Source organism: Triticum urartu, chromosome 5A (genome assembly GCF_056163025.1).
Source record: "Triticum urartu cultivar PI428250 chromosome 5A, HENAU_Tu73, whole genome shotgun sequence".
In the NCBI taxonomy this organism is placed as follows: domain Eukaryota; kingdom Viridiplantae; phylum Streptophyta; class Magnoliopsida; order Poales; family Poaceae; genus Triticum; species Triticum urartu.
The window spans coordinates 588,224,681-588,246,119 of NC_141877.1; the positions used below are offsets into that span (position 1 = coordinate 588,224,681).

Genomic DNA, 21,439 nt, shown 5'->3' on the forward strand with positions numbered 1-21,439 from the left:
AATTCTTCTCCCTTGCAAATTATATTCTGATGTACGCACTGACTTCATACGTGGTGCATGCTATATCGCATGGAGTATTAACCGCTGTTTAAAACGGTGTGTATGTGATTGGAGCGGGTGGCTAGAGAGGTTTTTATCCAACATGGGTAGTAACATAATCTCAGGATCAGTCCACCTACTCCTTTTACATAGGCATATTGTCGATCTCCTACCACTTTACTATTGCCAATATGTCATTTTAATTATTTTAGTTGGACTTGTTATTTTAGATTGGGTGCATCGTATTCATGTAGAGGCCGTGTGTCGCTCTTAATGATTTGCATCCGTTTGTTGCTACATTTCCAAATAATAAATAGTGCTCAATATTGAGGAGAGAAAAAATTCTGATGGTCCATGCGATGGGAAAAAGAACCCGGCAGGAAAGGACCCTACTGTTTCTTTCAACATTTAATTAAGCACAATCAAAATGAGTGGAATTCTCCCCATAACAAAAACTTAGTTGAATTTCATGAACCATAGCTAACTTTTAAAGTACATTTGTTGCACTGTACTTTGTTGTGCCAATGCCATCAAAGGGTCTGCAGTTAGAATGAGAACAGAGCAGCAGCACCGTTGCGTGGGCAGCTACTACTTACTCTCTGCCAAGTTTCTAGTGAAAGTATTTGACACTTGAACCCCACAATGGGAGTGCTTTTACACCCCTGAATGGCTCATGCAAGGTCTCCCCTTATCAATGCTATCATACGTACAGTTTAATAATTAGTAATTAATGTTGCTTGCTTTTGCCAGGCCAACGTGCATGATGTTCTATATATACGCTAATACGCATGCACAACTCTGTTTTACTCTGTAATTCTCAACTTCAACTTGATTCTTGATTCTGCAAATTCAATAAAGACTATGGGCCTGTTCTGAAGTCCTCCAACTTCAGAAAACTCCACAAATCCAGCTTCTTTTCATGGCTTCTTGCTCTACGTAGCGATTTCTTTCCGTTCGGGAGTTAAATCAGCGTCTACTTCGCCATCTTTAGCTAGCAGCGGTTGTTGGGCTGTCCACCACCATATTGGGCCGGCTAGAACCAGCCCAGGATGGCTGCCGAGGGGAGACGTGGTACCTGTTTTTTTTGACCCGGAACAATTCATTCCATTACTAAACTGGCTCAGCAATGTCGCTGGCGACCAGAACAGAAACAAAGTCTGGGGCATACTCGATCCACGACAGATCAGCAGCTCCCGATCTGAAGCCAAAAGCAGCTAACTCATGTGCTACCTTATTACAATTTCGGTTACAGAAACTGAAACTAAATGATTCAAAGTTCGCATGGCAGATACTTCGCGTCTCCCGTAGGAGGACACTGATCAGCGCTCGTTCATATTCACCAGAATTGAGTGCATGGACAAGCACTTGGGAATCAGACTCAAGAATCACCCTGTGGATGCCCAGTTCCGCACTTGCTTCAGTAGTTAGCACACATGCCAAAGCTTCTGCATGTAGAGGCCCTGTAAGATGCTCAAGTGTGCCGGCCTTTGCTGCCAGAAATTCACCTTGGTCAGTACGAGCAACACACCCCCATGCTCCTCTCCCTGTGTCCGCATGATAGGATGCATCAAAATTGACTTTAACGGCATCAGGTGGGGGTTGCTTCCACGTAACCTTATCCTGGGGAGGCACTTGTACAGGCTTCATAACACTTTTACTGAATTCATGAAGATACTGTCGGATAGTATAGCAGATATTGTCAGTGCACCTCATCGTCTCTCCTGCATTTACCTTGTTTCTCACTGACCACCATTCCCACAGCAGGATAAGGGAAGTATCTCACTTACTATTATCCAAGCTCCATATGTGATCAAACACCTCTCCTGGCCCAGTGCACTCCAACAGAGCACTTCTTGTATCCTCTAGCTCCAATCCTCTCCAAACTTGCTTGACAGCTTTGCATTTTATGAACAGATGACCACCATCCTCATCCAGCCGGCCACACACTGGGCATCTTGTATCCAAGTCCACCCTTTTTCGTTTAATATTCATATGGAGGGGCAAGCTATTATGTGCAAACCTCCATAGAAAAATACGCACCTTCCCTGGCATCTCCAGGTTCCACAATCTTTGCCATTTATCCTCTCCCCTTCCCTGACTCAATGATGGGCCTGCATCATTGCCATTTCTTGCATCTCTTATCAGGATACCGACATGATACGCCCCTTTTACAGATAATTTTCCTTTGGGGTCATAGTGCCATGCTATAAAATCGTCCATATCCGGTCGCACCGGGATAGCGAGGATATGCGACACATCATCTTCATTGAAAAGGTCCCTTACTAACTGCTCATCCCAGGTTTCCCTAACCGGGTCCATTAGTTCAGAAACATGTGTGATAACTGTGTTCCCTCTTAATGATGTTGGCTTTCTAGTATCTCCTCGAGGAATCCACGGATTCTCCCACACTTTGATGTTATCACCCGACCCCACCCGCCAAACAATTCCTTCCTTGAGCAGATTAACCCCCTTCAGTATGCTTCTCCAGGTATAAGAAATACCCTCTCTTTCTGTCGCCTCAAGAAGAGAACAGTTTGGGTAGTAGCGAGCCTTCAGTACTTGCGCACATAGTGTATCCGGAGCCTCGAATAATCGCCACCCCTGCCTAGACAACATGGCCAGATTAAAAATATGCAGATCTCTGAACCCAAGTCCTCCATCCTTCTTCGATTTCGTCATTCGTTCCCAGCTTATCCAATGACATCGGCTTTTATCTTGTTGGCTCCACCAGTACCGGGCAATAAGTGCGCTGATCTCTTCGCAAAGTTGCTTTGTGAGATCAAAACACGACATTGCATACGTGGGTATCGCCTGAGCTACAGCCTTGATCAAGACCTCTTTCCCCGCCTTCGATAGCAGCTTTTCCTTCCACCCTTGAATCCTTTGCCAAATCTTCTGTTTCAAATATTCAAATTCCTTACTCCTGGATGCTCCAATGTGAACTGGCAGTCCCAGATATCGCTGATTAAAGGACTCTACTGCTATGCCAAGGCCAGCCAGGACAGCCCCCCGTGTGTTTACACTGGTTCCTTTACTGAACATGGCATTAGACTTCTCCTTATTAATCATTTGGCCGGATTGATCCTCATAAAGAGCTAAAATTTGCTGCAGTTTGGCTGCCCCCTCCACTGTTGCCTTCATAACAATTAGCGAATCGTCTGCAAAAAAAAAGGTGGTTTATCTTTGGAGCTCCACGACATATCTGAACCCCCTGGATAGAGCCCTCCTGCTCCGCTTGGTACAACATAGCAGAGAAAGCCTCTGCACACATTATAAAGAGGTACGGTGATAACGGATCCCCTTGCCGGAGTACTCTGCCTGGGGTGATCACTTCTGACAAACTCCTATTAATCTTTACCCTGTATGAAACTGATCTAACGCACTTCATAATCAGGTGCACCCACTGTTCAGCGAAACCCATTTTGATCATGACCCGTTCTAGAAAGCCCCACTCAACGCGGTCGTACGCTTTGCTCATATCAAGCTTCACCGCCACCAGTCCCTTGCGCCCTCCCTTCCGTTTATGCATCAGGTGAGTGATTTCATATGCCAGGAGCACGTTATCGGTGATCATCCGACCGGGGACAAATGCTGACTGTGTTGGCGAGATGATTTCAGGCAGGATTTCCTTGAGCCGATTTGCAAGTACCTTTGAGATCAACTTGTATAAAACATTACAAAGGCTTATAGGCCTAAACTCAGTGACCTTCTCTGGGTTTTTGACCTTGGGTATGAGCACAATAGTAGTTTCGTTCCATCCATTCGGCATCGGAGCACCATTCAGCACACCCAGCACTTCCTCCTTCACTTTTGGCCCGACCAGCTCCCAAAACCGCTTATAGAATATGGCCGGCATGCCATCCAGACCTGGTGCTTTCAAATCACCAATGGAATTTAGGGCCTCCTTTACTTCCTGTTCTGTGAATTCACGAGTTAGGGAGAGTTCATATCGTGTGTGACCGAGGTGTGCATGTGGGACAGCACCTCGTCATTGGCGATACCTGCAGAAGACATGAACAAACTTTTGTAGTGGCAGTAATAATTTTTCCTATCTCCTCTTCTCCCTCCACTACCTCACCCCCTTCCTTTCTAAGCTTCTTTATCGTATTCACCCTCTTCCTCTCATTTGCATGGGTGTGGAAAAAGTCTGTATTTTTATCTCCCTTCTCCAACCAATTAACATGCGCCCTCTGCCTCCAATATAAATTGTACTGATCCTCCAGCCTGCTGAGCTTAAATCGAAGAAGATGCTCCTGGTTTATTTTATGTTGACTAATACAGCCACGCCGACAGTTCTCAAGCTCCTTCTTTTCCTTCTTAATCCTTCCTTTTAGCTCACCCAACACCTCTCGATCCCACTTTGTGAGTTCTCCCCCCACCTTAGCCAGTCTATCCTTAACAGAAGCATCCCCCTCTACAAATGCTGCATTCCACACCTCTTCCACCACCCGAGCACACTCCTCCTCCATCAACCATCTTGCCTCAAACCTAAAACACCCATCACCTCTAGCACCTTCTCCCTCCTGCTGCATGCCATCCACCAGAACTGTAACCGGCCTGTGGTCAGAGTGACGAGGATCCCCATTTATTACTTTATACAGAGGGAACAACCCGCGCCAGTTATTGCATGCCACTGCCCGATCCAGCCTCTCCCTTGTATACCCTTCAACATCATGCCAATTGTTACGCCACATATAGGGATCTCCTTCAAATCCTAAATCCTCAAGCCCGCACAACTCCAGTGTGGCACGAAAAGCATCCATACACCCCTGGGCCCGAGCCGGCCCTCCTTCCTTCTCATTTGCAAATAGGATTTCGTTAAAATCGCCCAAACATAGCCATGGTATGTTCAGCTGCCCCTTCAATGACTTCAATGCCTTCCACGTATTTCCTTTCTCCCCTGCTTTGGACTCCCCATACAAGCCCGTCAACCGCCACTGCACTCCATTTTCCTCCATCACCACCGCATCTATAAAGTATTTATCCTTCCACCATAGTCGTACATCCACTCCCCTTCGCCAAAAGAGAGCGAGCCCTCCCCGACGACCTTCCGGATCTTTCACCACCATGTTTGGCATACCAAGCTTCCACCTCAAATGCTCCATCTCCCTCTCATAGCTTTTAGTTTCAGAGAGAAAGAGCACATCAGGATCTTCTGCCTTCTGTAATTCCAAAAGGCTTCGAACTGCCGCGGGGTTCCCAAGCCCCCGACAGTTCCATGCTATAATTTTCATTTTTGCTCGCGAAGCTGTTCCGACAGCCCCGCCTCATGGTTTTGAGTCATCTTCTCCTCTGTTCAAGCCCTCTTCTGACTATCTTCCTTCTCCTCGACAACATCCATGTCCATCCCTTGCCTCTTCTCTCCTACGACCACACCAAGACCCTGCTGGTTACCTATCCCCTCCTCCCTTTTCCTCCTCTTAAATCTGGACATTTGCTTCTTTACCTGCTCCTCCTTTTGTGAACTATGGACCGGCCCCTCACTTCTCCCCTCTCCCACACACACCTCTCCCTCCTTCGCTCCACTAGCTACTTTTGCTTTTTCAGTCATGACCGTATCTGCTTTGCCCGCCTCTGCAACCACTAGTTCACTCCCTCTATGACTTGTTACATTTGACGTATTCTCATAAGAGAGTTTCTTCCTGATTCCACCATCCCTGGCATTCTCTATAGTCATCGGCGGAGTGGACTTGAGCGGGCTAGTTACTTCTTGCTCAACCCCCTTCTTATCTCCCTTGTCTTTGATCGTCAGGTTGTTATTTTTCCTCCAAGAATCGCTATCGCTCCCAGATAAGCTCATGTGTCCTCCCCCACTGAAACTCCTCCCACTCCCTCCGCTCCTGCTCCCTCCATAGCTTCTGTTATATGCCCATGAGCCCCGATTTCCTTTCGGGACTCTCTTAGGTATGAAAGCCTTCATCCATGCACCGTATTGGGCCACCTCCCCCTTCTTCAGCTTTGAACTAGACTCATTGTCCACATGCCCCAGCCTCCCACAGGTATAACAAAAATCGGGCAGAAATTCGTACTCAAACCTACACCAAAGATCCACTTCTCTTCCCCCACCTGGCTCAGCAATCCTTCTCTTCTTCTCCTCCTCGCCTTCCTCCCTAGTGAACCCTCGCATTAGAGGTTGCTGAATGTCAATCCTGACTTTGACTCTTAAGAAGCTTCCTGCAGCCATCCCATCAGGTCCAACATCTACTTCCAACGTCTCCCCCATGAACCCGCCAATCGCTTCCCCCTCCTCACGACACATCATGCCAAGTGGTAGATTAAAGATCCTGACCCACACTAGTACCCAACGAAATTCATACTCCTTTAGGGTTTTGCTAGGTACAAAATCCTCCACAACTAGGAGACACTTTCCGAACTCCCATGGACCATCCTCCAAAGCCTTCCTTTTCCCCACTGGTTGATGGAATGTGAACAGAAAAGTGTTCACACCCATGTCTTTGCAATCCAATCCCTTCAGAGGGCACCAGACCCTGGCCAGTGCGTTCGCCAGGCCTTTCGCGTATGCCGGCTTGTCGGACATGAGTTTAGCAATCGTCTGCGGTTCCACCATTCCCACCTTGTTCCCTTCTCCCCAAACGATCTTCCTCCCCTTGTTCTCCATCTCCGACAACTTCAAGCTCTTCATCAGCCCCTCCACACGATCCATCCTACTCAAGGACTCCAATCTGAGCACGAGCCCTCGCACCAAAATCCAGGGCAGAAAACATGGGGTACGATCGTGCGCCCTAGATCACACGAAAGGCCTTTGGTGTGGGAAAGGAGGAGAAAACAGATTGGACTCAAATTGATCTACAAGGTTTGGGTTCCAGCGGCGGCACGGGCACAAAAAACCTAGAAGGAGATCGCCTCCTGATCGCCCGAGGAAAACCTAACCGTCACCCACGGGACGGACATATCTTTTTTGGCAAAAGCGATGTGGTACCTGTTCGTAGCGACAGTTGGCTCTCGAGGGGATGAATCGTTTTCTTTCGTGTGGCTGCGCGAAATGTTATACCTGGCGGTGGCATTTCGGCTGTAATATGGGTGAACTCCAGATTCTCGTTTTTGTGAAGCTGGGCTAGCCTCGCTCTAGATTTTTGCACTAGGATCGACCACAACTTCCTGAAGCTAGCTTCTTGCTATTATTTCGTTTGGCTCAGCTCCGCACGAGGAGTTTGTGAAGTGTGGAGTGGGAGGACTTCAGAACAGGCCCTATAGCTAGGCCACACTCGTAGAACAAGTATATATTGCCAACGTCGTTGACAAATACGTCAACAAGCATTGCCAGTGCTTAAGCTTTGTGAACGGAAGACATCAGGTGTTGGGTTTCATAGTAATTTCAAAAAATTTCCTACGCACACGCAAGATCATGTGATGCATAGCAACGAGAGGGGAGAGTGTTGTCTACGTACCCATGCAGACCGACTGCGGAAGCGTTGACGCAACGTAGAGGAAGTAGTCGTTTGTCTTCACAATCCAACCGATCAAGTACCAAAACTACGGCACCTCCGAGTTCGAGCACACGTTCAGCTCGATGACGATCCCCGGACTCTGATCCAGCAAAGTGTCGGGGAAGAGTTCCGTCAGCACGACGGCGTGGTGACGATCTTGATGCACTACAGCAGCAGGGCTTCGCCTAAACTCCGCTACAGTATTATCGAGGAATATGGTGGCTGGGGGCACCGCACACGGCTAAGGAATAGATCACGTGGATCAACTTGTTGTGTCTTTGGTGCTAGCCCTGCCCCTCTATTTATATGTTGAGCCCCGGGGTCGAAACTTGGAGCAAAAGCCTCCTCAAAGTCGGTTTTGCCCGAAAGGCAAGAGTCCCACTCGGACTCCAGGACCAAACGCCACAATCCTTGGCGTCTGGCCCAGACGCCATGGGCCTCGGCGTCTGGCCCAGGGCCAGACGCCAGGGTCTCCGGCGTTTGGCCCCCTGGCCTCCGCAAAACTCCTTTTGCACCGACCTAAAGCCTCATGGGCTTGACCCCTTGGCCTAACCATATCATCCAATATATGAATCTTTACGTCTCGACCATTTCGAGACTCCTCGTCATGTCCCCGATCTCATCCGGGAATCCGAACTCCTTCGGTACATCAAAACATGTAAACTCATAATATAACTGTCATCGTAACCTTAAGCATGCGGACCCTACGGGTTCGAGAACAATGTAGACATGACCGAGACACGTCTCCGGTCAATAACCAATAGCGGGACCTGGATGCTCATATTGGCTCCTACATATTCTACGAAGATCTTTATCGGTCAGACCGCATAACAACATACGTTGTTCCCTTTGTCATCGGTATGTTACTTGCCCGAGATTCGATCGTTGGTATATATCAGGGGTCTAATCCACGAGCACCTATGGGACCGGCGGACCGAGTCCCTTTCGGTTCGGCGGGGGCGAGGGTCGCACGAAGAGCGGATCGAGGCGAAGCACACGAGCAGTTTACCCAGGTTCGGGCCGCACGGATGCGTAAAACCCTACTCCTGCTTTGTGGTTTGTATTGAGTTCTTGCTCGGGAGCGCGGAGTGCTACAGTACACCCCAGCAGCTAACGAGACCGAGCGTGAGTGTTCTCTTCCTCCGAACCCCCCCCCCCCAACCCCCTTCTACGTTGCGCTTGGGCCTCCTTTTATATGCTCAAGGGGTCACCGACAGGTGGCAACATAGACAAGGGTAAAAATGGAAAGGTGCTGCGGTTGGTACAGCTACCTGCTACAGTGTATCATACCTAACCCTGACGGCAGGGGACAAGGGCATTAAATGCCCGTCTGTGTCGCCTAAATAGTGCAAAAGGGACCGTCAGGGATGCCACCGCTCGCCACGATGGCAATCTTGTCAGCGCCGCTTGCCACCGCGCGCCGCTGGCTGCACAGCCTCCCGCCACGTACGCCTGGAAGGGTCCCAGAGCGACACGTTGGTGGATGTGCTGGAGCGCGAGCACAGAGTGGTGGCTTGCCGCGGCGGAGCTTGTCGCTCACCGGGCCTTGCCGGGACGCGTGGCGCGTCGCGGCAAGTTCCTTGAGATGCCTTGGTTGGCCTTCCCGGCAAGCTCCTCTTGCCGGGGTCTTGAGATGCCTTGGTTGGCCTTCCCGGCAAGCTCCTCTTGCCGGGGTCTTGAGATGCCTTTGTTGGCCTTCCCGGCAAGCTCCTCTTGCCGGGGTCTTGTCTCCTTGGCTTGGATACTTTGTCCTTGAATGGCTCCAAAGGAACCACGGAGGACCTTGGCGGTCACCCGGCAAGCCTTGCCGCGGGATGCTGCGACTGCCCGTGCACAAGTTCGGGATACTAGGGTACCCCTACTCTAGTACACCGACAGGAGCCCCCGGGCCTGGGCCATACACGGTGCCGAGCGCTGTTGGGCCAGGCCCAAAATAGGGCACGGGCACGCGCGGCCTGGGTTACGCCATATCTCTCCCCGTATCCACCGCGCCCTCCCCGAACGGCACGCGTTGAATGCGGCGTCGACGAGTCACGCAAGATCTGCGCGGGAGCTCTTCAAAAGGTGTTGGTGAAGGTGGCCTTCCGCAACCCGGGCCTCAACCTCACCAACGTCCTCAACACCCTGCCGCCGGATGCTGATCTGGAGGCGCTCAAGACCCTTGTCGCACCCATTGTGGACAAGGTGGGCGGGATCAAGAGGATTGAGGGCGATCGCGTAGACTAGGTCGCCCGTTTTCTTCTTTTCTTGTCGCTGCTGGTCATGTTATGAGAACAATCTGTTAGAGCCGCAACAAGCTACTTTGTAATATAACTCTATTCCGGGTAATGATTGCAATGTTATTCCCTTTACTTGATTCCTCCCTTTGTATGTTTTTGCCCTACGCTTTTAGGGAACTTGCCGGTGCAGGCACCTTAGCCGTGAGCGCTGAGTGCGGGACGTCAGCAGCCTGCTGGCGGTGCCGCTACCGACAAGAAACCTTGTCGCAACTAGTCGCAGCTCACTTAAGTTGTTGAGCGGACTCGAAACAAAGTAAGGGCGCAACTAGCTACGAGTTGGTTCCTCCGCGCACAGGTTTTCCATACAAAGTGCGGTCGTTCAAGGGAGATAACTTAAAAATTTTAAAAATCTGATTGCTCAAACTTTGGCAACTTATCTTTTCTGTTGCTTGCTTCCCGGTAAGGCGAAACTTTCTTGAACGACGCCTGGTCTCCTTTCCCCCCCGGCAAACTTGTGGGCGAGGGAACCTTCCTTTCCTTGAGAAAAAAGAAAGAGGAGAAAATAAAGATATGGAGCCTTACGGCTCATTATTGCTTACCGGGGAGTAGGTGCTGCACAAAGTGTTAGATCACATATGCAAAAAATAGAAAACATGAAATTGACAAGATGTGCGGAGCATATGAGCTTTACTTATGCACGGGGTCTGCGCCCGGCTTTGTACAAAGGATTACATGCAACAGCGGCAAGACTTGTACAAAAGGTGGTTGCCGGAACGGGTTCCGGCAACAGCGCCTTACGGGTAAAACTTACGAAGATGCTCAATGTTCCAGGAATTGCTCACCGGAATGCTATCTTCGGTCTCAAGGCGGACAGCGCCAGGCCTAGTGACTCGTTTCACCCGGTAAGGGCCTTCCCACTTCGGCATCAACTTGTTGGAATTCTTGGCGGACTGAACACGCCGAAGAACAAGGTCGCCTTCCTCGAGACTTCTGGCGTTAACTTTGCGGCTATGGTAGCGGCGCAAAGCTTGCTGGTAGCGAGCAGCTCGTACAGCAGCCTGAAGACGGTCTTCCTCGAGGAGTAGCGCGTCATCTTGTCGCAGCTGCTCTTGCTCAAGCTCTTCATCATCTTCATCGACATGCCGCCGAAGAATAAGGTTTCGGAGGCGGCTGCTCCGTCTGCGCCAAACCCACCACCGCCGGAGCAAACGGCTGATGGGGCAGACGTCGGCGGAAGAACGGGCATCGACGAGGGAGCTCACGGTGCTGCCAGGTCCAAGGACAAGGCTGCGCTGCCCATCGGCGGCGTAGCCGGCTCCCACAACGACCGGGCGCACTCCAAGACCTCGGCGTCCGTACATGCACCGCGCCCATCTCAGGAGGCGCGGGACCGGCAGCGTCATGGTACTCACGGTACCATGCGTTTGCTGGACCAAGATCGAGCTGGTGGATCTCGGAGTGCTCAAGACCAGCATGCACCCCAACATGCTGGCGCGAGCGAGGCACGGTCGCCTGGACGAGATACTGCTCCTTCTAACATAGTTAGAAGTCCGAGCATATCCCGCTCCTCGCACCGTTCGCCACCGTCACCCGCTACTACAGCAGAAGATTTGGCGCGAGCTCAACTGCTCCTGGACTACCCTCCAACGGCAGACAAGATCGACGACTGGAGGGCCACCATTCAGAGTCTCATCGGCTTCGCCAATGGCGACACTCAACGGCAGCCGAGCACGTCGCAGCCGCGGCAAGTCAGCCAGGCACGAGCCGGTGGCGACAAGACCGGTGGGGGTGCAACCACTGTGCACTCTCCGCCCCGAAGGCCAAGATCGCTAACTCGCCGGATCCACCTCGACAGCGACTCCACCGCGTCATCAGATCCGCGAGCTCGTCGCGATCAGCGCCAAGTTCTTCATGAACGACAGCAAGAAGACGTTCGTACTCGCATCGAGCACCGAAGAGAAGCGCAACGTCAATCGGACCAGCGCGCTGGGCCCTCTGTCGACATGCATGCGCCGGGGGAACCAGGCGACTTTCCGTACGCGGTAGGTTGCCTTGCATTTACTCGTGAGCTGTGGCAAGTCCAGTGCCCCAGCACGAAGAATTTCAAGCCAGACGTACCAGAGAAGTACGACGGCAAGTCGCATCCGTCGGAGTTCCTCAGCATCTACACCATCGCGGTGCAGGCTGTCGGGGGGCGGGACGACAAGATCCTTGCCAACTACTTCCTGCTGGTGCTCAAGCCCAACGTCAGGTCCTGGCTCATGCACTTGCCGGACAACTCCATATCCTCCTGGGCAGACGTATGCCATCAGTTTGTCGGCGCCTTTACAGGCGGCCACAAACCTCATGGCCAAGAGAGTGACCTTCATCTGCTCGCCCAGAAGGAAGGAGAGCCCCTGCGCAAGTACATTCAGAGATTCAGCCGTGTACAGGACAACATCCCAGATGTCCACCCTGCCGCGGTCATCAGCGTGTTCCATCAGAACGTGCGTAACCGCAGGATGCGGGAGGAGTTGGCGATGTGCAAGATCAGAGACGTCAGTGAGCTGTATGCCCTGGCCGACAAGTGTGCACGTGCTGAGGAAGGGAGGAAACTCCCCGAAGAGAATACAGGAGCAGGAGGATCTGACAGCGAGGATGCTGCCCCGGCAAAGAAAAACCGGCGGCGGAACAACAGGAAGAAGAAAGGCAAAGATGTGCTAGTCATTGAGCAGTCCGGCAACAAAGGTGGCGCCAAGAAAGCCAAAGCTGGTAGCTCCAGCAAGGAGGTTGCCGCATGCACCAACTGCCAAACTGTGGCGGTCGCCGACAAGCAGGACGGCACCGACAAGCAGTACTGCAAGATCCACCGCACCAAGGGCCATGATCTCCAGAGCTGCAAGAAGGTCGAGCAGCTTGTCCAGCAGCAAAAGGCTGAATACGAGCGACGCGACAAGGAGAGGGCCCAAGGAGGCGCTGGAGAATCCGGCAAGAAGCGCGCCGGCCGGGGAGGACGCTGCGGCAAGGCCAAGCAGCGGCAAGGAGACAGACCTCCCCGCAGCCGCGACAAGGATGAAGATGACGACGACGACGAAGACATGGATGATGTCGAGACCAGTGAGCAGGAGTTCTAGAAAGCCACAGAGGTCTTGTGCATTGACGGTGGTGCTTCTCTGCATACTTCGCACCGCCAACTCAAGCAGTGGGAACCTACGGCCTTCCGTGCGGGAAGTCAATGCGGCGGAACCACCTGTCGAGTCACGCAAGCTTCTGAAATGATCCAGCACGCCTATCATCTTTGATATTGAGGACCACCCTGATCGCACAACTGCGGTCGGGGTCTTGCCGATGTTGGTTTCACCAACTATCCGCAACCTCAAGGTCACTAAGATGCTAGTCGACGGAGGGGCCGGCTTGAACCTGATCTCCTCCGCTGTACTCCAGAAACTCCAGATCCCTGACAGCGAGCTTGAAGAGACCGGCACATTCCAAGGAATCAACCTGGGAAGGAGCAAGCCGAAGGGGAAGGTCACGTTGCCAGTAACATTTGGCAGCGAGGTGAACTTCAGGACTGAGAGGGTCACTTTTGACGTTGCCGATTTTCCATTGCCTTACAATGGGATACTCGGCCGTCCAGCACTCGCCAAGTTCATGGCAGCCTCTCACTACGCATACAACATGCTGAAGATGCCAGGCCCGATAAGCGTCATCTCTGTCCCTGGCGACAAGAAGGATGCTCTTATCTGCGCCGACAAGATCTACCGGGAAGCGGCAGCCGCAACAGATCGCAAGTCACCTGCCGTTGAAGCTCCCGGGGGGAAGAAGAAGACCAAGTCCGGCAAGAGTTCCGATGCCCACTCCGACAAGCGCACCTCTTCGGAGTGCTGCACTGCCGTCGAGGACGCACCATCGAGCTCCACCGGCAAGTGTAAGAAGACAATGGCAGCTCCACCAGAGACCACGAAGGTGTCCGCCAAGGAGGACGGCACTGGTGGTACCTTCACCATCAGTGCCACTCTCGACCCTAAATAGGAAAGCGCGCTCATTGATTTCCTGCGGGCGAACGTCGACGTGTTTGCGTGGCAACCGTCTGACATCCCCGGTGTTCCCAGGAAAGTAATTGAGCACCATCTTGCCGTTTGTCCTCATGCGCGGCCCGTCAAGCAGAAGGTCAGGAAGCAAGCAGTGGAGCGCCAAGAATTCATCGCAGAAGAAATCAAGAAGTTGGAAGCAGCAGGCCTTGTCAGAGGAGTGCTCCATCCTACGTGGTTGGCCAATCCTGTAGTCGTGCGCAAGGCGAACGGGAAATGGAGACTTTGTATCGACTTTATCGATGTTAACAAAGCTTGTCCCAAAGACCCATTTCCTTTGCCGTGCATTGACCAGATTGTTGACTCCACAGCCGGATGTGATTTGCTTTCATTTCTTGACGCATACTCAGGATACCATCAGATCTTCATGGCAGAAGAGGATGAAGAGAAGACCGCATTCATCACTCCATGTGGCACGTACTGTTTCATACGGATGCCTTTCGGTTTAAAAAATGCTGATTCAACATTTGCAAGCGTAGTCCATGTCGCTCTTGAGCCACAAATACACATAAATGTAGAAGCCTACATGGATGACATAGTGGTCAAGAGCAAGGACAAGGCAACTCTGATTCAAGATTTAGACGAGACCTTTGCAAATCTGCGCAAGATCAGCCTCAAGCTCAACCCCGAGAAGTGTGTGTTTGGAGTCCCCTCCGGCAAGCTTCTCGGGTTCTTCGTGTCTCAGCGGGGAATCGAAGCCAATCCCGACAAGATCAAGGCCATTGAGCAGATTGAAGCACCAAAGTGCGTCAAGGATGTACAAAAACTTGCCGGTTGCGTGGCTGCTCTCAGCAGGTTTATCTCTAGGTCTGCTGAGCGCGCCCTGCCGTTTTTCAAAATATTGAAAAAGGCAGGTCCAATGAAATGGACTCCGGAAGCGGAGGCTGCGCTGCAAGACTTGAAGAGATACCTGTCCTCCACTCCAATACTTGTCGCACCTAAGCCACAAGAGAAGTTGCTGCTGTATATAGCGGCAACCAATCAAGTGGTTAGTGCTGCGTTAGTAGCAGAGAGGGAGGCAGATGACGAGCCAGCAACCACGGCCGGCGCATCCAGCGACAAGCAGGGGGCTTCCCCGACAAGCTCTGGTCCCGACAAGGATGGATCTGCGCAGACGCGCGAGGAGATACAGAAGAGAATGGTACAGCACCCAGTTTACTTTGTCAGTTCCCTTCTGCAGGGTTCTAGGTCAAGGTACTCTGGCGTGCAGAAATTGCTTTTCGGCCTTCTCATGGCCTTGAGAAAGCTACGCCATTACTTCCAAGCACATGAGATCACAGTTGTCACTCGTTTTCCGCTGAAGAGGATACTACAGAATCCAGAAGCGACAGGCAGGATTGTTGAGTGGGCACTGGAACTGTCAAGCTTTGGCCTCAAGTTTGAGAGTACTTCAACTATCCAAAGCAGAGCATTGGCAGAATTCGTAGCAGAATGGACGCCAACACCAGATGAAGAGATTCCAGAAACGAGCATCCCCGTCAAGGAAGCAAGCAAAGAGTGGCTGATGTACTTTGATGGTGCCTTTTCGCTGCAAGGCGCCGGCGCTGGCGTGCTGCTTGTCGCACCCACCGGAGAGCACCTCAAGTACGTAGTCCAGATGCACTTTCCCAAGGAGCAAGCAACAAACAATACTGCAGAGTATGAAGGCTTGCTTGCCGGTCTCAGGATCACGGTAGACCTTGGGATCAAGAAGCTCATTGTCAGGGGTGACTCGCAGCTTGTCGTCCGCCAAGTGAACAAGAGCTATCAGAGTCCGTTGATGGAAGCCTACGTCAACGAAGTGAGAAAGCTAGAAGAGCACTTTGACGGCCTACAGATGGAGCATGTTTCAAGAGCTCAGAACGCCATTGCCGATGGCCTATCAAAGTGCGCCGCACTTAAGTTACCTGTGGAACCAAGGATCTTTGTGCTCAAGCTGACTCAACCGTCTGTAACGCCATCAACTGGACAGAGCAAGAAGACGAAGTTGATTTCTGGTGACTATTTTCCGGCAGAGCTTCCCGAAGCCGCCGCCAAGAAGGTCCCCAAGATCAACACCAAGAGCGCTGAGGAGCAGTCTGCTCCGGCAAGCCCTAGGGTTTGTTCCATTGAAGCAGAAGCTCCCGACAAGTTTTGCTCCGGCAAGCTTGCCGGGGAACGTCAAGCTCCGGCAGAGCCGCAGGTTCTCGCCGTAGAAGCGGATGTTCCCGCAGCAGCAGATTTGCCTTTAGTCCTTGTTGTCGAGCCACAAGCTCCAGCATGGGCACAGCAGATTGTCCGTTTCCTTCAGATAGGAGAACTTCCCGAAGAGCAAGAAGAAGCAGAAAGAGTAGCCCGGCAGTCAAGTATGTACCAGTTTGTCGACAATACACTATACAGAAGAAGACTCAACAGTGTGAAATTGAAGTGTATTCATCGGTAAGACGGACAAAAGCTGTTGGCAGAGATACATGGCGGCATATGTGGTCACCACGTTGGCGCAAGAGCACTTGCCGGCAAAGCATTCCGGCCAGGTTTCTATTGGCCGACAGCCCTCCAGGATGCAACTGCACAAGTAACCAAGTGTGAAGCGTGCCAGTTCCATTCCAAGCAGATACACCAACCAGCTCAAGCTCTCCAGACGATCCATTTATCCTGGCCATTTTCGGTCTGGGGGCTCGACATCCTCGGCCCCTTTCCCCGAGCAATCGGGGGCTTTGAGTACTTGTACGTTACAATCGACAAGTTCACAAAGTGGCCGGAAGTGGAAACAGTGAGGAAGGTGACAACACAGTCAGCAGTCAAGTTCTTCAGGTCGATTATTTGCCGTTTCGGGATCCCTAACAGGATAATCACCGACAACGGTACGCAATTCACGAGCCGCACCTTCATGCAGTACGTCCAAGATCTTGGCACCAAGGTCTGCTTCGCTTCTGTTGCTCACCCGAGAAGCAACGGTCAAGCGGAGAGGGCAAATGCTGAAGTGCTGCGTGGCCTCAAGACCAGGACTTTCGACAGGCTGCACAAGTGCGGAAGAAACTGGATCGAGGAGCTGCCGGTGGTTCTTTGGTCGATCAGGACGACGCCAAATCGAGCCACTGGCCAGACACCTTTCGCTCTAGTCTATGGAGCAGAGGCAGTTCTCCCCACAGAACTCGTATACGGGTCACCTCGAGTGCTCGCTTATGATGAGCTTGAGCAAGAGCAGCTGCACAAGATGACGCGCTACTCCTTGAGGAAAACCGTCTTCAGGCTGCTGTACGAGCTGCTCGCTACCAGCAAGCTTTGCGCTGCTACCATAGCCGCAAAGTTAACGCCAGAAGTCTCGAGGAAGGCGACCTTGTTCTTCGGCGTGTTCAGTCCGCCAAGAATTCCAACAAGTTGACGCCGAAGTGGGAAGGCCCTTACCGGGTGAAACGAGTCACTAGGCCTGGCGCTGTCCGCCTTGAGACCGAAGATAGCATTCTGGTGAGCAATTCCTGGAACATTGAGCATCTTCGTAAGTTTTACCCGTAAGGCGCGGTTGCCAGAACCCGTTCCGGCAACCACCTTTTGTACAAGTCTTGCCGCTGTTGCATGTAATCCTTTGTACAAAGCCGGGCGCAGACCCCGTGCATAAGTAAAGCTCAAATGCTCCGCACATCTTGTCAATTTCATGCTTTCTATTTTTTGCATATGTGATCTGACACTTTGTACAGCACCTACTCCCCGGTAAGCAATAACGAGCCGTAAGGCTCCATATCTTTATTTTCTCCTCTTTATTTTTTCTCAAGGAAAGGAAGGTTCCCTCGCCCACAAGTTTGCCGGGGGGGAAAGGAGACTAGGCGTCGTTCAAGAAAGTTTCGCCTTACCGGGAAGCAAACAACAGAAAAGATAAGTTGCCAAAGTTTGAGCAATCAGAATTTTTTAATTTTTAAGTTATCAACCTTGAACGACCGCACTTTGTATGGAAAACCTGTGCGCGGAGGAACCAACTCGTAGCTAGTTGCGCCCTTACTTTGTTTCGAGTCCACTCAACAACTTAAGTGAGCTGCGACTAGTTGCGACAAGGTTTCTTGTCGGTAGCGGCACCACCAGCAGGCTGCTGACGTCCCGCACTCAGCCCTCGCGGCTAAGGTGCCTGCACCGGCAAGTTCCCTAAAAGCGTAGGGCAAAAACATACAAAGGGAGGAATCAAGTAAAGGGAATAACATTGCAATCATTACCTGGAATAGAGTTATATTACAAAGTAGCTTGTCGCGGCTCTAACAGATTGTTCTCATAACATGACCAGCAGCGACAAGAAAAGAAGAAAACGGGCGGCCTAGTCTACGCGATCGCCCTCAATCCTCTTGATCCCGCTCTCCTTGTCCACAATGGGTGCGACAAGGGTCTTGAGCGCCTCCAGATCAGCATCCGGCGGTAGGGTCTTGAGGACGTTGATGAGGTTGGGGCCCGGGTTGCGGAAGGCCACCTTCACCAACACCTTTTGAAGAGCTCCCACGCAGATCTTGCGCGACTCGTCGACGCCGCATTCAACGCGTGCCGTTCGGGGAGGGCGCGGTGGATACGGGGAGAGATACGGCGTAACCCAGGCCGCGCGTGCCCATGCCCTGTTTTGGGCCTGGCCCAACAGCGCTCGGCACCGTGTATGGCCCAGGCCCGGGGGCTCCTGTCGGTGTACTAGAGTAGTGGTACCCTAGTATCCCGAACTTGTGCACGGGCAGTCGCAGCATCCCGCGGCAAGGCTTGCCGGGTGACCGCCAAGGTCCTCCATGGTTCCTTTGGAGCCATTCAAGGACAAAGTATCCAAGCCAAGGAGACAAGACTCCGACAAGAGGAGCTTGCCGGGAAGGCCAACAAAGGCATCTCAAGACCCCGGCAAGAGGAGCTTGCCGGGAAGGCCAACCAAGGCATCTCAAGACCCCGGCAAGAGGAGCTTGCCGGGAAGGCCAACCAAGGCATCTCAAGGAACTTGCCGCGACGCGCCACACGTCCCGGCAAGGCCCGGTGAGCGACAGGCTCCCGGACGCGACAAGACAACGACCGCGGCAAGGCGCTTGCCGCGGCAAGCCACCACTCTGTGCTCGCGCTCCAGCACATCCACCAACCTGTCGCTCTGGGACCCTTCCAGGCGTACGTGGCGGGAGGCTGTGCAGCCAGCGGCGCGCGGTGGCAAGCGGCGCTGACAAGATTGCCATCGTGGCGAGCGGTGGCATCCCTGACGGTCCCTTTTGCACTATTTAGGCGACGCAGACGGGCATTTAATGCCCTTGTCCCCTGCCGTCAGGGTTAGGTATGATACACTGTAGCAGGTAGCTGTACCAACCGCAGCACCTTTCCATTTTTACCCTTGTCTACGTTGCCACCTGTCGGTGACCCCTTGAGCATATAAAAGGAGGCCCATGCGCAACGTAGAGGGGGTTGGTTGGGGTTCGGAGGAAGAGAACACTCACGCTCGGTCTCGTTAGCTGCTGGGGTGTACTGTAGCACTCCGCGCTCCCGAGCAAGAACTCAATACAAACCACAAAGCAGGAGTAGGGTTTTACGCATCCGTGCGGCCCGAACCTGGGTAAACTTCTCGTGTGCTTCGCCTCGATCCGCTCTTCGTGCGACCCTCGCCCCCGCCGAACCGAAAGGGACTCGGTCCGCCGGTCCCATAGGTGCTCGTGGATTAGACCCGTATACGAGTTCCGTGGGGAGAACTGCCTCTGCTCCATAGACTAGAGCGAAAGGTGTCTGGCCAGTGGCTCGATTTGGCGTCGTCCTGATCGACCAAAGAACCACCGGCAGCTCCTCGATCCAGTTTCTTCCGTACTTGTGCAGCCTGTCGAAAGTCCTGGTCTTGAGGCCACGCAGCACTTTAGCATTTGCCCTCTCCGCTTGACCGTTGCTTCTCGGGTGAGCAACAGAAGCGAAGCAGACCTTGGCGCCAAGATCTTGGACGTACTGCATGAAGGTGCGGCTCGTGAATTGCGTACCGTTGTCGGTGATTATCCTGTTAGGGATCCCGAAACGGCAAACAATCGACCTGAAGAACTTGACTGCTGACTGTGCTGTCACCTTCCTCACTGTTTCCACTTCCGGCCACTTTGTGAACTTGTCGATTGCAACGTACAAGTACTCAAAGCCCCCGATTGCTCGGGGAAAGGGGCCGAGGATGTCGAGCCCCCAGACCGAAAATGGCCAGGATAAATGGATCGTCTGGAGAGCTTGAGCTGGTTGGTGTATCTGCTTGGAATGGAACTGGCACGCTTCACACTTGGTTACTTGTGCAGTTGCATCCTGGAGGGCTGTCGGCCAATAGAAACCTTGCCAGAATGCTTTGCCGGCAAGTGCTCTTGCGCCAATGTGGTGACCACATATGCCGCCATGTATCTCTGCCAACAGCTTTTGTCCGCCTTCCCGATGAATACACTTCAATTTCACACTGTTGAGTCTTCTTCTGTAAAGTGTGTTGTCGACAAACTGGTACATACTTGACTGCCGGGCTACTCTTTCTGCTTCTTCTTGCTCTTCGGGAAGTTCTCCTGTCTGAAGGAAACGGACAATCTGCTGTGCCCATGCTGGAGCTTGTGGCTCGACAACAAGGACTAAAGGCAAATCTGCTGCTGCGGGAACATCCGCTTCTACGGCGAGAACCTGCGGCTCTACCGGAGCTTGACGTTCCCCGGCAAGCTTGCTGGAGCAAAACTTGTCGGGAGCTTCTGCTTCAACGGAACAAACCCTAGGGCTTGCCGGAGCAGACTGCTCCTCAGCGCTCTTGGTGTTGATCTTGGGGACCTTCTTGGCGGCGGCTTCGGGAAGCTCTGTCGGAAAATAGTCACCAGAAATCAACTTCCTCTTCTTGCTCTGTCCAGTTGATGGCGTTACAGACGGTTGAGTCAGCTTGAGCACAAAGATCCCTGGTTCCACAGGTAACTTAAGTGCGGCGCACTTTGATAGGCCATCGGCAATGGCGTTCTGAGCTCTTGAAACATGCTCCATCTGTAGACCGTCAAAGTGCTCTTCTAGCTTTCTCACTTCGTCGACGTAGTCTTCCATCAACGGACTCTGATAGCTCTTATTCACTTGGCGGACGACAAGCTGTGAGTCACCCCTGACAATGAGCTTCTTGATCCCAAGGTCTGCCGCGATCCTGAGACCGGCAAGCTAGCCTTCATACTCTGCAGTATTGTTTGTTGCTTGCTCCTTGGGAAAGTGCATCTGGACTACGTACTTGAGGTGCTCTCCGGTGGGTGCGACAAGCAGCACGCCAGCGCCGGCGCCTTGCAGCGAAAAGGCACCATCAAAGTACATCAGCCACTCTTTGCTTGCTTCCTTGACGGGGATGCTCGTTTCTGGAATTTCTTCATCTGGTCTTGGCGTCCATTCTGCTACGAATTCTGCCAATGCTCTACTTTGGATAGTTGAAGTACTCTCAAACTTGAGGCCAAAGCTTGACAGTTCCAGTGCCCACTCAACAATCCTGCCTGTCACTTCTGGATTCTGTAGTATCCTCTTCAGCGGAAAACGAGTGACAACTGTGATCTCATGTGCTTGGAATTAATGGCGCAGCTTTCTCGAGGCCATGAGAAGGCTGAAAAGCAATTTCTGCACGCCAGAGTACCTTGACCTAGCACCCTGCAGAAGGGAACTGACAAAGTAAACTGGGCGCTGTACCATTCTCTTCTGTATCTCCTCGCGCGTCTGCGCAGATCCATCCTTGTCGGGACCAGAGCTTGTC

At 52.4% G+C, this 21,439-nt stretch overlaps 1 protein-coding gene across 1 annotated transcript; it reads right to left on the minus strand.

The window, feature by feature from the left end:
- Positions 1 to 1,149: 1,149 nt before the first annotated feature.
- LOC147973116 (uncharacterized) lies at positions 1,150 to 4,997 on the minus strand. The gene is made up of 3 exons (XM_087524578.1): positions 4,113 to 4,997; positions 3,398 to 3,952; positions 1,150 to 1,269 (listed from the first exon to the last, which is right to left on the minus strand). Exons 1-3 carry the CDS (start codon positions 4,995 to 4,997, stop codon positions 1,150 to 1,152), a joined length of 1,560 nt encoding a protein of 519 aa, XP_087380704.1.
- Between the last annotated feature and the right edge of the window lie 16,442 nt (positions 4,998 to 21,439).

Excerpts from the sequence above, each read along its gene's own strand:
- LOC147973116 (XM_087524578.1), bottom strand. The coding sequence starts at position 4,997 with ATGGAGGAAAATGGAGTGCAGTGGCGGTTGACGGGCTTGTATGGGGAG. Across the intron at positions 3,953-4,112 it reads TTAGAAAGGAAGGGGGTGAG|GAAGTAAAGGAGGCCCTAAA; the intron begins GTAGTGGAGGGA and ends TTCACAGAACAG. Across the intron at positions 1,270-3,397 it reads TTAGATCAGTTTCATACAGG|GTAGCACATGAGTTAGCTGC; the intron begins GTAAAGATTAAT and ends AATTGTAATAAG.